This window comes from Tachypleus tridentatus, chromosome 12 (assembly GCF_004210375.1).
Source record: "Tachypleus tridentatus isolate NWPU-2018 chromosome 12, ASM421037v1, whole genome shotgun sequence".
In the NCBI taxonomy this organism is placed as follows: Eukaryota; Metazoa; Arthropoda; class Merostomata; order Xiphosura; family Limulidae; genus Tachypleus; species Tachypleus tridentatus.
In genome coordinates, this window is record NC_134836.1 from 112,736,074 (window position 1) to 112,749,717 (window position 13,644).

At 35.6% G+C, this 13,644-nt stretch overlaps 1 protein-coding gene across 2 annotated transcripts in view; it reads right to left on the reverse strand.

Moving 5' to 3' along the window:
* The window catches only part of LOC143234367 (G-protein coupled receptor GRL101-like), a 190,721-nt gene that overhangs the window by 88,228 nt on the left and 88,849 nt on the right, over positions 1–13,644 (reverse strand). For both annotated transcript variants that reach the window (XM_076471674.1, XM_076471675.1), the window contains 3 exons: positions 13,124–13,264; positions 11,586–11,717; positions 5,323–5,451 (listed from right to left, as the gene is read on the reverse strand). In XM_076471674.1, the coding sequence (XP_076327789.1) occupies positions 5,323–5,451; positions 11,586–11,717; positions 13,124–13,264 (402 nt within the window). The remainder of the gene's footprint in view (positions 1–5,322; positions 5,452–11,585; positions 11,718–13,123; positions 13,265–13,644) is intronic.

Sequence of the window (13,644 nt, forward strand, 5' to 3'; positions counted from 1 at the left end):
TAACTGGTCATTTGTTGTGTAATAGAACGTTTGAATGATTTCTAACTGGTCATTTGTTGTGTAATAGAACGTTTGAATGATTTCTAACTGGTCATTTGTTGTGTAATAGAACGTTTGAATGATTTCTAACTGGTCATTTGTTGTGTAATAGAACGTTTGAATGATTTCTAAATGGTCATTTGTTGTGTAATAGAAAGTTTGAATGATTTCTAACTGGTCATTTGTTGTGTAATAGAACGTTTGAATGATTTCTAACTGGTCATTTGTTGTGTAATAGAACGTTTGAATGATTTCTAACTGGTCATTTGTTGTGTAATAGAACGTTTGAATGATTTCTAAATGGTCATTTGTTGTGTAATAGAACATTTGAATGATTTCTAACTGGTCATTTGTTGTGTAATAGAACGTTTGAATGATTGTTAACGGTCATTTGTTGTGTAATAGAACGTTTGAATGATTTCTAACCGGTCATTTGTTGTGTAATAGAACGTTTGAATGATTTCTAACTGGTCATTTGTTGTGTAATAGAACGTTTGAATGATTTCTAAATGGTCATTTGTTGTGTAATAGAACGTTTGAATGATTTCTAACTGGTCATTTGTTGTGTAATAGAACGTTTGAATGATTTCTAACTGGTCATTTGTTGTGTAATAGAACGTTTGAATGATTTCTAAATGGTCATTTGTTGTGTAATAGAACATTTGAATGATTTCTAACTGGTCATTTGTTGTGTAATAGAACGTTTGAATGATTTTTAACGGTCATTTGTTGTGTAATAGAACGTTTGAATGATTTCTAACCGGTCATTTGTTGTGTAATAGAACGTTTGAATGATTTCTAACCGGTCATTTGTTGTGTAATAGAACGTTTGAATGATTTCTAACCGGTCATTTGTTGTGTAATAGAACGTTTGAATGATTTCAAACTGGTTATTTGTTGTGTAATAGAACGTTTGAATGATTTCTAACTGGTTATTTGTTGTGTAATAGAACGTTTGAATGATTTCTAACTGGTCGTTTGTTGTGTAATAGAACGTTTGAATGATTTCTAACTGGTCATTTGTTGTGTAATAGAACGTTTGAATGATTTCTAACTGGTCATTTGTTGTGTAATAGAACGTTTGAATGATTTCTAACTGGTCATTTGTTGTGTTTGTATCTTCAAATGACTTTTGTAGTCATCGATATTTTTATCTTACCACGATTCCATCTTTATCGATTCTTTTGCTTGCTCACGTGTCTTTACTGACGTGACTTGATATTTGTTTTGCATGACTAGACGTTACTTTTTAGCACGTCCCTCATGAGCTAATGTGTGTCTTTACACTATAATTTGTTGAATATTAATTAATTAAGCAACTGCCAACCTTTTATGCTTTTACCATCAACTTTTTTATGTTTAGCTTTCAACTGAGATACGAACGATTCGGTAGGGAAGGTCGAATCATCACGATAGTCAGCAGTGGGATAAGCAGCAGCAGACATAATATTGTACTCGGCTTGCAGTACAAGATCTATCAAATTGCCTCTAAACGGTCCCTGAACATCTCCACGTGCCATTTGGAGACTTCTATATTTCTTGTGATTGGCTGTTAAGCTCGTAATGAGCTGGCAGATTTCTATCACTTTACTCCTTTCAATCACAGTTCGTAGCCACCAAAGCTTAACGGGTGTGGGAAGTGCTTTCGTATTAACGAATAAACATGCCCAAAAAATATCAGTTCAAGTTAAGATAAACCAAATCGGGAAGATTTTGTTTTTCAACAAAAATGTCCTCCGCTGGTTCTTGAGGATTAAATCTATTTATTTCATAGGTTTTCAAGACAATATTCATCCAGCCAAGAAACGTGTTAAGTTTCAAGCAAACTACTTTACTGTTTACAACTTTTCTGTTGCAAGAGTGTATTTTAGTATTTGTTACTATGATAACGCTTAACTGTCAGGCTTAGAGTGGTGTCGTATATATGCAGGGGGTAAACAAACAATATCTCACACAAACATTTCTTAAACAGCCTACCTTTGTATTTATTATTTATTACTATTTCTGAAGACATTTTAGAATCTAATCAGATGGTTAATTTGGTAATTATAGCTTGTGTTTTTCAAGATGAGAATTTATAGATTGTTGGGAAAGATTCAGCACTTTGTTGCACAAAATTGGTGTCTCATTAGATAGAAATGGATCTGTCTGTTTGTTTTTGAATTTCGTACAAAGCTACACGAGGACTGTCTGCGCTAGCCGTCCCTAATTTAGCAGTGTAAGACTAGAGGAAAGGCAAGCTAGTCATCACCAACCACCGCCAACTCTTGGGCTACTCTTTTAGTATCGAATAGTGGGATTGACTGTAACATTATAATGCCCTCATGGCTGAAAGGGTGAGCATGTTTGGTTGACGGGGCGTTATATGCGACGTTATATGGTTGGGGCGTTCGACTTGTAATCTGAGGGTCACGGGTTCGAATCCCCGTCACACAAAACATGCACGCCATTTCAGCCGTGAGGGCCTTATAACGTGATGGTGAATCCCACTATTCGTTGGTAAAAGAATAGCCCAAAAGTTGGCGGCGGCTGGTGATGACTAGCTGCCTTCCCTCTAGTCTTACATTACTAAATTAGGGACGGCTAGCACAGATAGCTCTCGTGTAGCTTTCCGCGAATTTCAAAACAAATCAAACTTCTAGCTTAGTGTTTTTTCAAACTTCAAACAGCGGCGCTATCTATCTACATAAAGTTTCCGTTGCGCTGCCCTCGTATTGAAATAATGTTTGCAAGCTATCACAGTAAAAATCAATATTTTTTATCTGTTTTTAACAAGTTTTTAAAAGAAAAAAACGTGTGTAAAAAGAAAAGGAAAAGAAAAAACTTTGAGAACAAAGTAATAGTTTGATAGGTTATCGTCGTCTCCAACTAAACCACTTCTTTTGTCGTTAGTTTGGATCTTACCCGCCAAAAGGCCGTCCCTCAAAATCCAATAGTACGCGGGCGCGCCCAACAGGATGGAAAACTCTGTTATGATTAACATTATCAATATGGGGTTTGGAGAAGTATATTGTTACAGAATTCATTCCGCCACGCTTACTATGATGGTAAAGACCGCAATGTGTTATTTTAGTAACGTATAAGGGTTGGATGGAAAACGTCACCTGACTAACCTTTAATGACCATTAGAGATACAATGATAAATAGCGTGTTGATCATAAGGGTTAATCTGCTGTTTATACGTTGTTTGTTTTTTTATTATAGCACAAATTAAGATGTAAACAAGTGCCAAACTGCTATAATGCAATAAGCAAAATATTCTAAAATCCATCGAAAACAATACTGATTAATATGTTTTGAAACTTTGGAATATTACATCTTATCCACATAGATAGTTTTGTTTAATTGTTTTGAATTTTGCACAAAGCTACTCAAGGGCTATCTGCGCTAGCCGTCCCTAATTTAGCAGTGGTTTAGATTAGAGGGTTTGTTTGTTTTGGAATTTCGCACAAAGCTACTCGAGGGCTATCTGTGCTAGCCGTCCCTAATTTAGCAGTGTAAGACTAGAGGGAAGGCAGCTAGTCATCACCACCCACCGCCAACTCTTGGGCTACTCTTTTACCAACGAATAGTGGGATTGACCGTAACATTATAACGCCCCCACGGCTGGGAGGGCAAGCATGTTTGGCGCGACTCGGGCGCGAACTCGCGACCCTCAGATTACGAAGCGCACGCCTTAACGCGCTAGACCATGCCAGGCCCAAGATTAGAGGGAAGACAGCTATTCATCACCATCCACCGCCAACTATTGGGCTGCTCTTTTACCAACGAATAGTGGGATTGATCGTCACATTATAACGCCCCCATGACTAAAGGGCGAACATGTTTGGTACGACGGAGATTTGAACTCGCGTCCGTCAAATTACGAGTCGAACGCCTTAACTCACCTGGCCATGCCGGGCCTATTGTTTTTTGAACAGAAGTTTCATGTGCTTCAATAGATAGGATTGAAATTATCCCTCATAAAAATAAAAACAATTCCATGTATATTTTTCGTTTCATCAGTTGAAAAAATAAAATTCAAGAATTAGAAAAAATATCTTATAGTTCTCATTGATAAAGCTAGTTGAAATTTCAAAAAACAATTAAACAACAAACAATTAAAATATTCTGTGATAAATATAAAAATACATTAAATAAATTTAAAGTAAAAATAAGGACTTTTTTACTGAACGTTTCTGATAACTATTTTTAGGCCATTGAAACAACTCGTCTCTACTTATACGCGGATAAACATCTTATCACATACAAAACTGGTTTTTGTATAAAATTGATAGTTACAGTGGACATAATGGGTGGTGGTTGGGGGTTATTCTGGTTAGATAACATAACTGGTTGGGACTCTAGTATAATTTGTCTACTGTGCTATTAATTTGTACTTTACCACTTTTATGGGGGCTGGAATGCCAACTTCAGGAGGTATGTTTATCTTACTTAACCCCAAGAGGCAATACCTTATTTCTTGTTTTTTCTTCCTCTTCCTCACTTTGGAGAGCAGTCACCTTCCCACAAATGTCTGCAGGTGGTGAAGGGTGATATAGTTGTGGGACTTTGTGGACTTGTGCACCCACATCTCGCTCTCCTAATTTCTATTTCTTTTAATTGTTATTATTTATGATTTTCTTTATATGAGACTAGCAAACGGAGATTAATACTGATAGACAGTGTATCCCCACCGCAATGAGGGTCCTACTTAAATAGTCACCTCCAAAACCTGGGGTACATTTTATATCCAACATTATAGCCTATACCCTGGCGATTCTTTTAATTTGTGCAAAGTTTATTTTTGTTTGGGTTTGTTTATTATAACCTATCGTTAGTAAGAGGCTTTAATTTGCTGCTTTTGTTACATTTTACTTGACCGTTGTGTAATAATCCTCTATACGTATATGTATATACCTATTTTCATGAACAACAACTGTTGTGTTGGGGAGAAGATTAATTACTTGTATTTATTATCAGTTTTATTTAAGTCATTTTACAAGTCAAGTTTTTATAGCAATAATAAGAAATTAAACATTATTTGAACATCTTGTATTCTCAAGACTGTTGGTATGGGTATTAAAACTTTAAGCAAAGTAAAATACAGAGCAACATTTCGACCTTCTTGGGTCATCTTATTTTTAACCTCACAATCATGAATTTGAACATCTTGTATCAAAACCTCACCAATCATATTGTTTCAGCATAAGCTACAAGTAAAAGGATTGATCAGGTGGTTTTATTTAGTAATTCGTATGTTAAAACTAGTAAATAAGTCGTACAAAACAGTTGTTAGCTTACTGCAGTTGGACTCATCCTCTCCACCAGTGCAGTCCCGGATGTGATTGCACTTCACACCTTCTGGTAGACATCTTCCATCGGAGCACATAAAATGGTTGTTTTGTGTGATGCAGTCTTTTACTGAATAGCCTACGTACAAACATACGACCAAAAACATTTAATGATTGCTAAGTTCTCTCTGGAAGTAAACAATAATATAAAACGGTAAGAAAAATGTATCTAATGCTGGATTATTTCGGAAGAGTTGACAGAGTTTTAAACAAAATTATTCAGTTTAAAGAAATTAATATTTTGGACATTTATCTGAAACGAAAATTATTACCGAATCTGAAAAACATGTGATATATGTCTGTTAGAAATTCCTGGCCTCTTGAAACTAACATGAGGGATCTGCAACTAACATGAGGGATTTGCAACTAACATGAGGGATCTGCATGGCCGGGAGATTAAGACACTCGACTCGTAATCTGAGGGTCGCGGGTTCTATTCATCGTCACACCAGACATGCTTACCCTTTCACCCGTGGGGGCGTTATAATGTAACGGTCAATTCCACTATTCGTTGGTAAAGGGTAGCTCAACAGTTGGCTGTGGGTGGTGGTGATTAGCTGCCTCTCCTCTAGTCTTACACTGCTAAATTAGGGACGGCTAGCGCAGATAGCCCTCGTATAGCTTTGCTCGAAATTAAAAAAAAACGAAAAGAGAAAGTTCAAGCCTTTGCAAGATCAACTTTCAAGTGTTGCAATTAAGGAAATATTGATTCCCTTTATCATATCATTCGTTACCGTTTCGTGAGCACACTGACGAAAAATGAAGTAAAAGACGTTTCTGTAGATACGTTTAAATTTAAATGTTCACATATTACCATCCATCACAATTTGCATCTTTATGTTCTGAACACTGAAATTCGGCTATATCTGTTATCCAGTTTACGTTTCGAATTCGCAGTAAGGTAATATACTGTTGTACAGAATACCATATAAAGCATTCTTCACCCGAACAGCACGAATTTGAAAGTTAGGTCACACTGAAATAGATTTTGATAGAGCTCTGTAACTCCAAATATAAAAAGAAATATTAATTTATTAAACTAAGTTAACTTTTCGTGATGTCTAGTTCTCCGCTGGGACAGCGGTAAGTCTTTGTGTTTACAACGCTACAATCACGGGTTCGATGATACAGCCGATAACCCGATCTGGCTTTGCTATAAGAAAACAACAAAAGAAAACATGTACACTCTTGTTGTCTCTCTCTATATATATATATACAAAATGTAATAGTTCTCATTTATATTTATGTATAAAAGTTTTATAAACACTCAAGTTTTGTTTGAAATCAAACGACAGATATGAACTAAACAATTTAATATTTTCTATTCACCTCAAGTATAATGCACTTGTTCAGTGTAATATTTGTTGTTATTATTTTTTTCAAAGACAAAATTTAAGTGTTTGAGAAATAAACTATTTTCATTAATAATAATAATTATCTTTGTGATTAAATCAAAAATAAATAATGAACAAAAATCTACATTATTTCAGGGATTTCAAAATTGTTTGTTGAAAAACGTCATGCTTGAAATTCTATTCCTTGAAACATCAAATGCGTTTTATACATAATATTAGTACTTGAAAGCCTACTAAAGGAACATTCCAAACTGCTTCTATAGAAAATCATAAAAGCTTCTCTCTGTATTGATACAAATTCGGTCCATTTTAGTGTATTATATTTCAACTAGTAAATGGTATACTGCAGTTTATGTACCCTAAGTGTAACTTTCAGCACTGTGGTAAGACTCCTGATCCCACACTAATATTCGTTCTAAGTTACTAATTTGGTTACTTAGTTTACTCGTGAATCTGATATGATGCGAACATAAACTTGACGACACAAATTTCCAAGTATTCGTAAACAACTTAAAGTCGGTGTTGCCTTCTCATGACTTCGAGAGAGGTACTTATGAAGAATAAGTGTGAGGATTCATACTCCGGATCACATTAATTGTACGGTTTGTGTATAGGGAGATACATGGTAAACCTGTTCGTTATATAAAATACAGCGTTTTGTTCAATTTGTTTGTTTGTTTTTGAATTTCGCACAAAGCTACACGAAGACTATCTGCGCTAGCCGTCCCTAATTTTGCAGTGTGTAAGACTAAGTCAGGGATGGACAACTTATTTTTCATAGTGGCCACAACTGTGGCTAATGAAAACAACGTTGACCACACTATTCAAAAAAAAAAAGAAAGAAAGATGTTAGTTTAATCAAAATAACTGTATTTCAACTAACCTTCAATGTGAAAATTGATGGGGTTTCATCAACAAGTTTCGTGAGATTTGACTTAATATCTATGCTCAATGAGCATCTTAGTTCTGCATCTAAATTTATATCAGTAATCTAAGATCTGTATCTAGACTTGAGAAAATCTAGTGTAGAAAATGTTGACTCACACGCCGACGTAGATCCAAACATGGAAAATAATATTGAAATTGCTATCTTTAAATTTGGAAGACTCTCATTTATCAGAATAGAGAGCCACATCTCTCTGATAGAACATTTTTGTTTACCTTTTATGTGTTATACGCTTTGCAGGGTAAACATCTCGTCTTCAATTCCACACTTATCCAAAGACAAAAAAAGATGTAATTTTCTTACTGAAACTTCCTAAGTTAAATTGAAATGGATCATTCGAAAATTCAAATACCAATTTCAAATTTTTTAAATCCGGAGAAACGTCATTCAAATTTTTGAGTTAGATTTTTGATCCAGTTTACATAGAGATCATCTTTAGCATCAGAGAAACCATAGTCCTTATTGTTTTCTAGAAAACTATTCAACTTTGCAAAATGTATCAAATTATTCTTTTGTAATTGTTCCGCAAGGATGTTTAGCTTTAATTGAAATTCATGAATAGACTGTGATTGCTCGCTTATTATTTTACCTCTTCCCTAAAGCTTCGTATTCAAATCATTCAAGTGAGCCATCATGTGGCACAGAAAGTACAAACCACATTGGCATGACAAAGTTTCAATTTCAGAAAAATTTTCAATCTTACATTTTTCAACAAAATACTCTTTTATTTAAGAAAATAAGGAAGTGAATCATTCCAAGACTTTTCTTCTACTTAACTATCTTACATTTGCAAAATCAGTAATATCATCAAAAGTACAGTTACTGCTTTTCTTCAGAGACTCAACAAACTGTTGATGGATGAGAGAGCTTCCACTTCTAATATAATTCACAATTTTTACAACAATATCCATCAAATGTTTCAATTAATCATTTTTAGACATCTGAGCACATAAATTTTCCTGATGCAAAATGCAATGGAAAGATGGCAGCGTGGGTTTCACATTATTTTCAATTAAATGCTACTTCAAAAGAGAAACAAATCCTAATTTTGCCCCAGTCCTGACGGGACCACCGTCTGTTGTGACAGAAACCAGTTTTTTAAATCCAGATTGAATTTTTTTTTGACATTTCAAGAAATTTTTCACAGATGTTTTTTCCACACATTCAATCTCGTAATCCACAAAGGCCAAGTATTTCTTCCCTCACTTGAAGATCTGAAGTTATATATCGAACAAAAATATCAACTGTGCAGTGTTACTAACATATGCGGGCCTGGCATGGTCAAGCGTGTTAAGGCGAGCGACTCGTAATCTAAGGGTCGCGGATTCGCATCCCCGTCGCGCCAAACATGCTCGCCCTTCCAGCCGTGGGGTCGTTATAAAGTTACGGTCAATCCCACTATTCGTTGGTAAAAGAGTAGCCCAAGAGTTGGCGGTGGGTGGTGATGACTAGCTGCCTTCCCTCTAGTCTTACACTGCTAAATTAAGGACGGCTAGCACAGATAGCTCTGGAGTAGCTTTGTGCGAAATTCAAAAACAAACAAACAAACTAACAAACATCTGTTGACTTATCTAGTACTAAAAAAACATGCAAACAGGCTTTTAGTTGTTCAATCAACTGATTTTCCATGTCTTTCGCTAACTCTAGCATTCTGCGAGCAATTGTTCTTCGACTTAATTGCAAATTATTTACCTTTTGAAGAATATCATCTTTTATTTTTGAATCATAATTCTCCAACAGAGTTTCAATGACATTTCAGCATCAGAAAACGATTTCTTTTTTTCAGCTAGAATCCAAGCTACTTTATAGCTAGCTAACGTAACTAGTTCTATCGATGATAAAAATCATTTTAGGCCCCCATTTTGTTCATAACGTTGTGTTTTCGGACGGCTAATTTCATTCATATGAGTTTTGCTATCAACTGGAAATTTTACATCAAATTCGTTGTGAAAATTGTTAAAGTGCTGCTTAAGGTTGTATACTTTATTATTCCTAAAAACTTTGTTACACAAAAGACTAATTAGCTTATTATTTGCTTCAATCACTTCAACTTTCAGCTTTCATTAAATCCTCGTTTCACGTTTTCCCAGTCACGTGACATTCTCTTATCGTCAGTAATGCCAGAACAATTAACTTGTCTCTATTTTCTGAGTGTTCAGCATCATCTGGATTCTTTAGTTTTCTAATTATCCACATTATGGGATTAAAAACAAAATATATTTAAACACTTGAAAGTTACACAGTAAAAATATGTTTGCAAGCGCATGCAAAACAACGCACACTCGACAACAGACGTCTAAACCAGACTGACGTTACAAAATGGGCGGAGTTTGTGGCAGTGAAGAAGCGGGTGACATTAGCAACGACACGAGGCAGTGTAGTTGCTGAGTACCGAATTTGCGATAAAAAATAAATAATGGAAAAAAGTTGATTCCTAAACTCGAGCTGGCCACAACTGTGCTATCCACTGGCCACATGTGGTCATGAAGTTGCGTATCCCTGGACTAGAGGGAAGGCAGCTAGTGATCGTCATTCGCCGTCAATATTTGGGCTACTCTTTTTACTAACAAATAGCGAGATTGACCACGACATTATAAAAACCCCCACCGCTGAAAAGATGAACATGTTTCGTGGGACGAGGATTCGAACCCGCGACCTTCAGAATACGAGTCGAGTGTCTTAATCACCTGGCCATGCCAAGCCTACATTCAGTTTCAAACCATAGGCACCGAATTAATAAACCTGAATTATATCAACTCGACAATCTTCTCAGCAGGATAATATAAATGGTAATAAAACAATCAATACACCTGCGCACGAGCTAAGTGTTCGACTAACCTGAGCTAACCCTAAAATTTCAGTTTGTTTACTGCACGTAGGTTTAAAGAAACCCATATTCACAATATCAAAACCATTGGCAATTTCTTTCACATTTATTCAAAACGTAACAATCGTCTGCCAGTTTATTCAGTATTTATTAAATCTTACTGATTTGTTCGGAACTGAATAGGTGGTTAAGGCACTCGACTCGTAATGTGAGGGCCGAGGATTCGAATTCCCGTCACGCCAAACATGCTCGTCCTTTCAGCTGTGGGGGGCATTATAATATGAGAGTCAATCCCACTATTCCTTGGTCAAGAGTTGGCGGTGGGTAGTGACGACTGGCTGCCGTCCCTCTTGTTTTACACTGCTAAATTAGGGAAGGCTAGCGCAGATAGCTCTCGCGTAGCTTTGCGTGAAATTCAAAACAAACCAAATTGTACGGAACTAAAGCAGGGAGACCGGAACCGAAACAAAATGGTATTCCAAAGTGTACGTCTACAAAAAGTGGAAGGAAAAACAATTTTATTTTCTTTCAATTACCTAAGCCAACGAAAATAATTAGAACAATATATATGCTATTTATATGCAAAAACGGCTCGTTTGGGTTGAGAAAATATTTTACATAGAAGAGCGAACAACGTTTCGACCTTCTATGTAAAATATTTTCTCAACCCAAACGAGCCGTTTTTGCATATAAATTTCTCAACAAGTGGGTTTCTCGTCATCACTGATTAATATATATGCTAACCTAATAAACCTCATTTTCCATACTCGTACTAATAGGATCTCGAGAAACAGCTTTAGGGTACAAACTCAGCTGGTGAACATTAAGAATCAAAACAATCATTCACAATAAAGATACAAACATGAACCAAACCTTACTCATCACAGACGTACTTACTAGATCCCGGGGGAACAAAAACGTAATGCAGACACACCTGGTGGATAATATTTCTGATTATGGTTCTACTACTTAAATCGAAACAAACATCCAAAATAAAGATACAAACATAACCAAACGTTACTTATTAGAGACGTATCAACATAATAAACAATGTTTATGACCAGACACAGAAAAGAAAAACTCACCACAACCGTATTCATCTGCTCCGATTGTTCCAAACTGACAGTCGTTGGACCCATCACAAATATTTTCAGCTCTAATACAACGGTTGGTGTGAGCGCAAAGTATTGTTTCTGGTGATGTACACAGGGCGACACCTGCAAAATAAATAATTACGAATATAATTTTTTAACTAAAATTGGTGAATTATTCCACAACTATTTCACATAGTTTTGTCTTATTTCAGTATTTTTAATTCAAGGCTATTATGGTAATATATACCATATAAATAAGGTAGTGGTTAAGACTAAATGCGTCTTAGCGATAACACATTTAGCATAGCAAAGTAATTAAGACAGTAAGTTGATAAATAATTAGCGAAATTAAAAGTAACAGCGTTTTATTACGTCACCGTCTTATTTTGCGACAGGATATTTCATTGATCGTACATTCTGTACATTAGTATGATGTTGTTATTGTGGGCGACGTTGTGTGTGTGTGTGTTTTTTCTTATTTTCTTATAGCAAAGTCACATCGAGCTATCTGCTGAGTGTACCGAGGGGAATCGAACCCCTGGTTTGCGTCGTTGTAACGTTGAAGTTATAAAATATTTCAGTTCTCATCAGTTATCTCCAAAGTTCATATTGTAGAACTTCAACGCGCTTTGAAACTTAACCCTAAATTCAAGAGTTCTATTCCTCACCATGGACGCAGCAGACACCTCACTGAAGAGAAAAATCTATATATATATTTAATAATTAATATACATTATTTGAAAATTTAAACTTGATTGGACATACTAGGATTCGCATTGAGAAGCAGTGAATATTCAGAATTTCTTTTCTGAAATTATTTTCATTAGAAAGGTGCCTCGCACACGCATGAGTTAAGCAGTTATGTTGAAAACCTGTAGGTTAGAAGTATAGCCAGCACTAATTTCCTAAAGCAAATGAGAGGTTCGAAGCCTGATAGCTACATCCGCCTCAAAAAGTTCTTTCTGGGATTCTTCGAAGTGAATAATTTAATTAACTGTCACTTTTACAACGCGCTCAGAGCTAAAAGTGGGGAGCACTTTCATCAACAAATTTGGACCCTCTATCCCAGAGCCCGCTACGTCGGTCAGATCGATCAAGTCACGCCCTTTGAGATAGTAAGACACGTAGCAGTCCGTTCAGGACCTCTCGGTGTACACCTGTCCGAAATTTTTTACATCTAATATTAGAGTGTTAGGTGGAAAAAAGGCTTCCAGTGGTTCTTACAAAAGTGTCCAAGTATTAATAAATGTGTTTTTGTTTATCATTACTGTTTACTTATATGGAGTTTATTTATGCTGTTATTTATTTTTATAATTATTAGTCAATTTTTACGTGTGTGTGTGTGTGTTTTTAACATCATGCGCAAGTAAATTTATTTTTACTAAGAAAACTTTACACATGCACTGCACCGCCCTCTTTCGGTAACCCGTGGATTCATGAAAATTTCTGATACTATACGTTGTGTAATTTATTTCACTCGCAACTGGTTTTGTAACAAATTCCATTAAACATTAGTAACGACAGCTTACCATTTAACACTGCGTAAAAGCTTTCACAGTTCTTCTCGTCGTCACATGCGTCGCCACAATCGCAAACGGTATCACAAACATTGGCTCTACGAATACATCGGGTATTTTGGCACTGGAACTCATTTGGCAAACAAGTTCTACCTGTATAAAACATCCTAAGTGTTATAGTTGTACTTTTAGTGTAATATTTCATTTTCAAACAAGGGCAAAATGATTTTTCAAATAAAAGAAGTCAACAGGGTAAACAGCGATATGATATTTTTTCTTCTCATGACAAGATATCTATTTATTTTAACACCGTATAAGAGCACATATTTTGATGTAAAGCGAGCGCTCTTTCTATCAGATTATATAAAATACATATTTTGGTTATCGAGGTATAGTTTACAGACGAATACATCTGTGTGTGAAAAGCAGACTGGCAAACGTATCTACTGCAAATATAATAATAACAGATAACATGGAAATTTTCAAGTGAAATGTTTTCCTTCTACTAGGCCCGGTATGACCAGGTGGTTAAG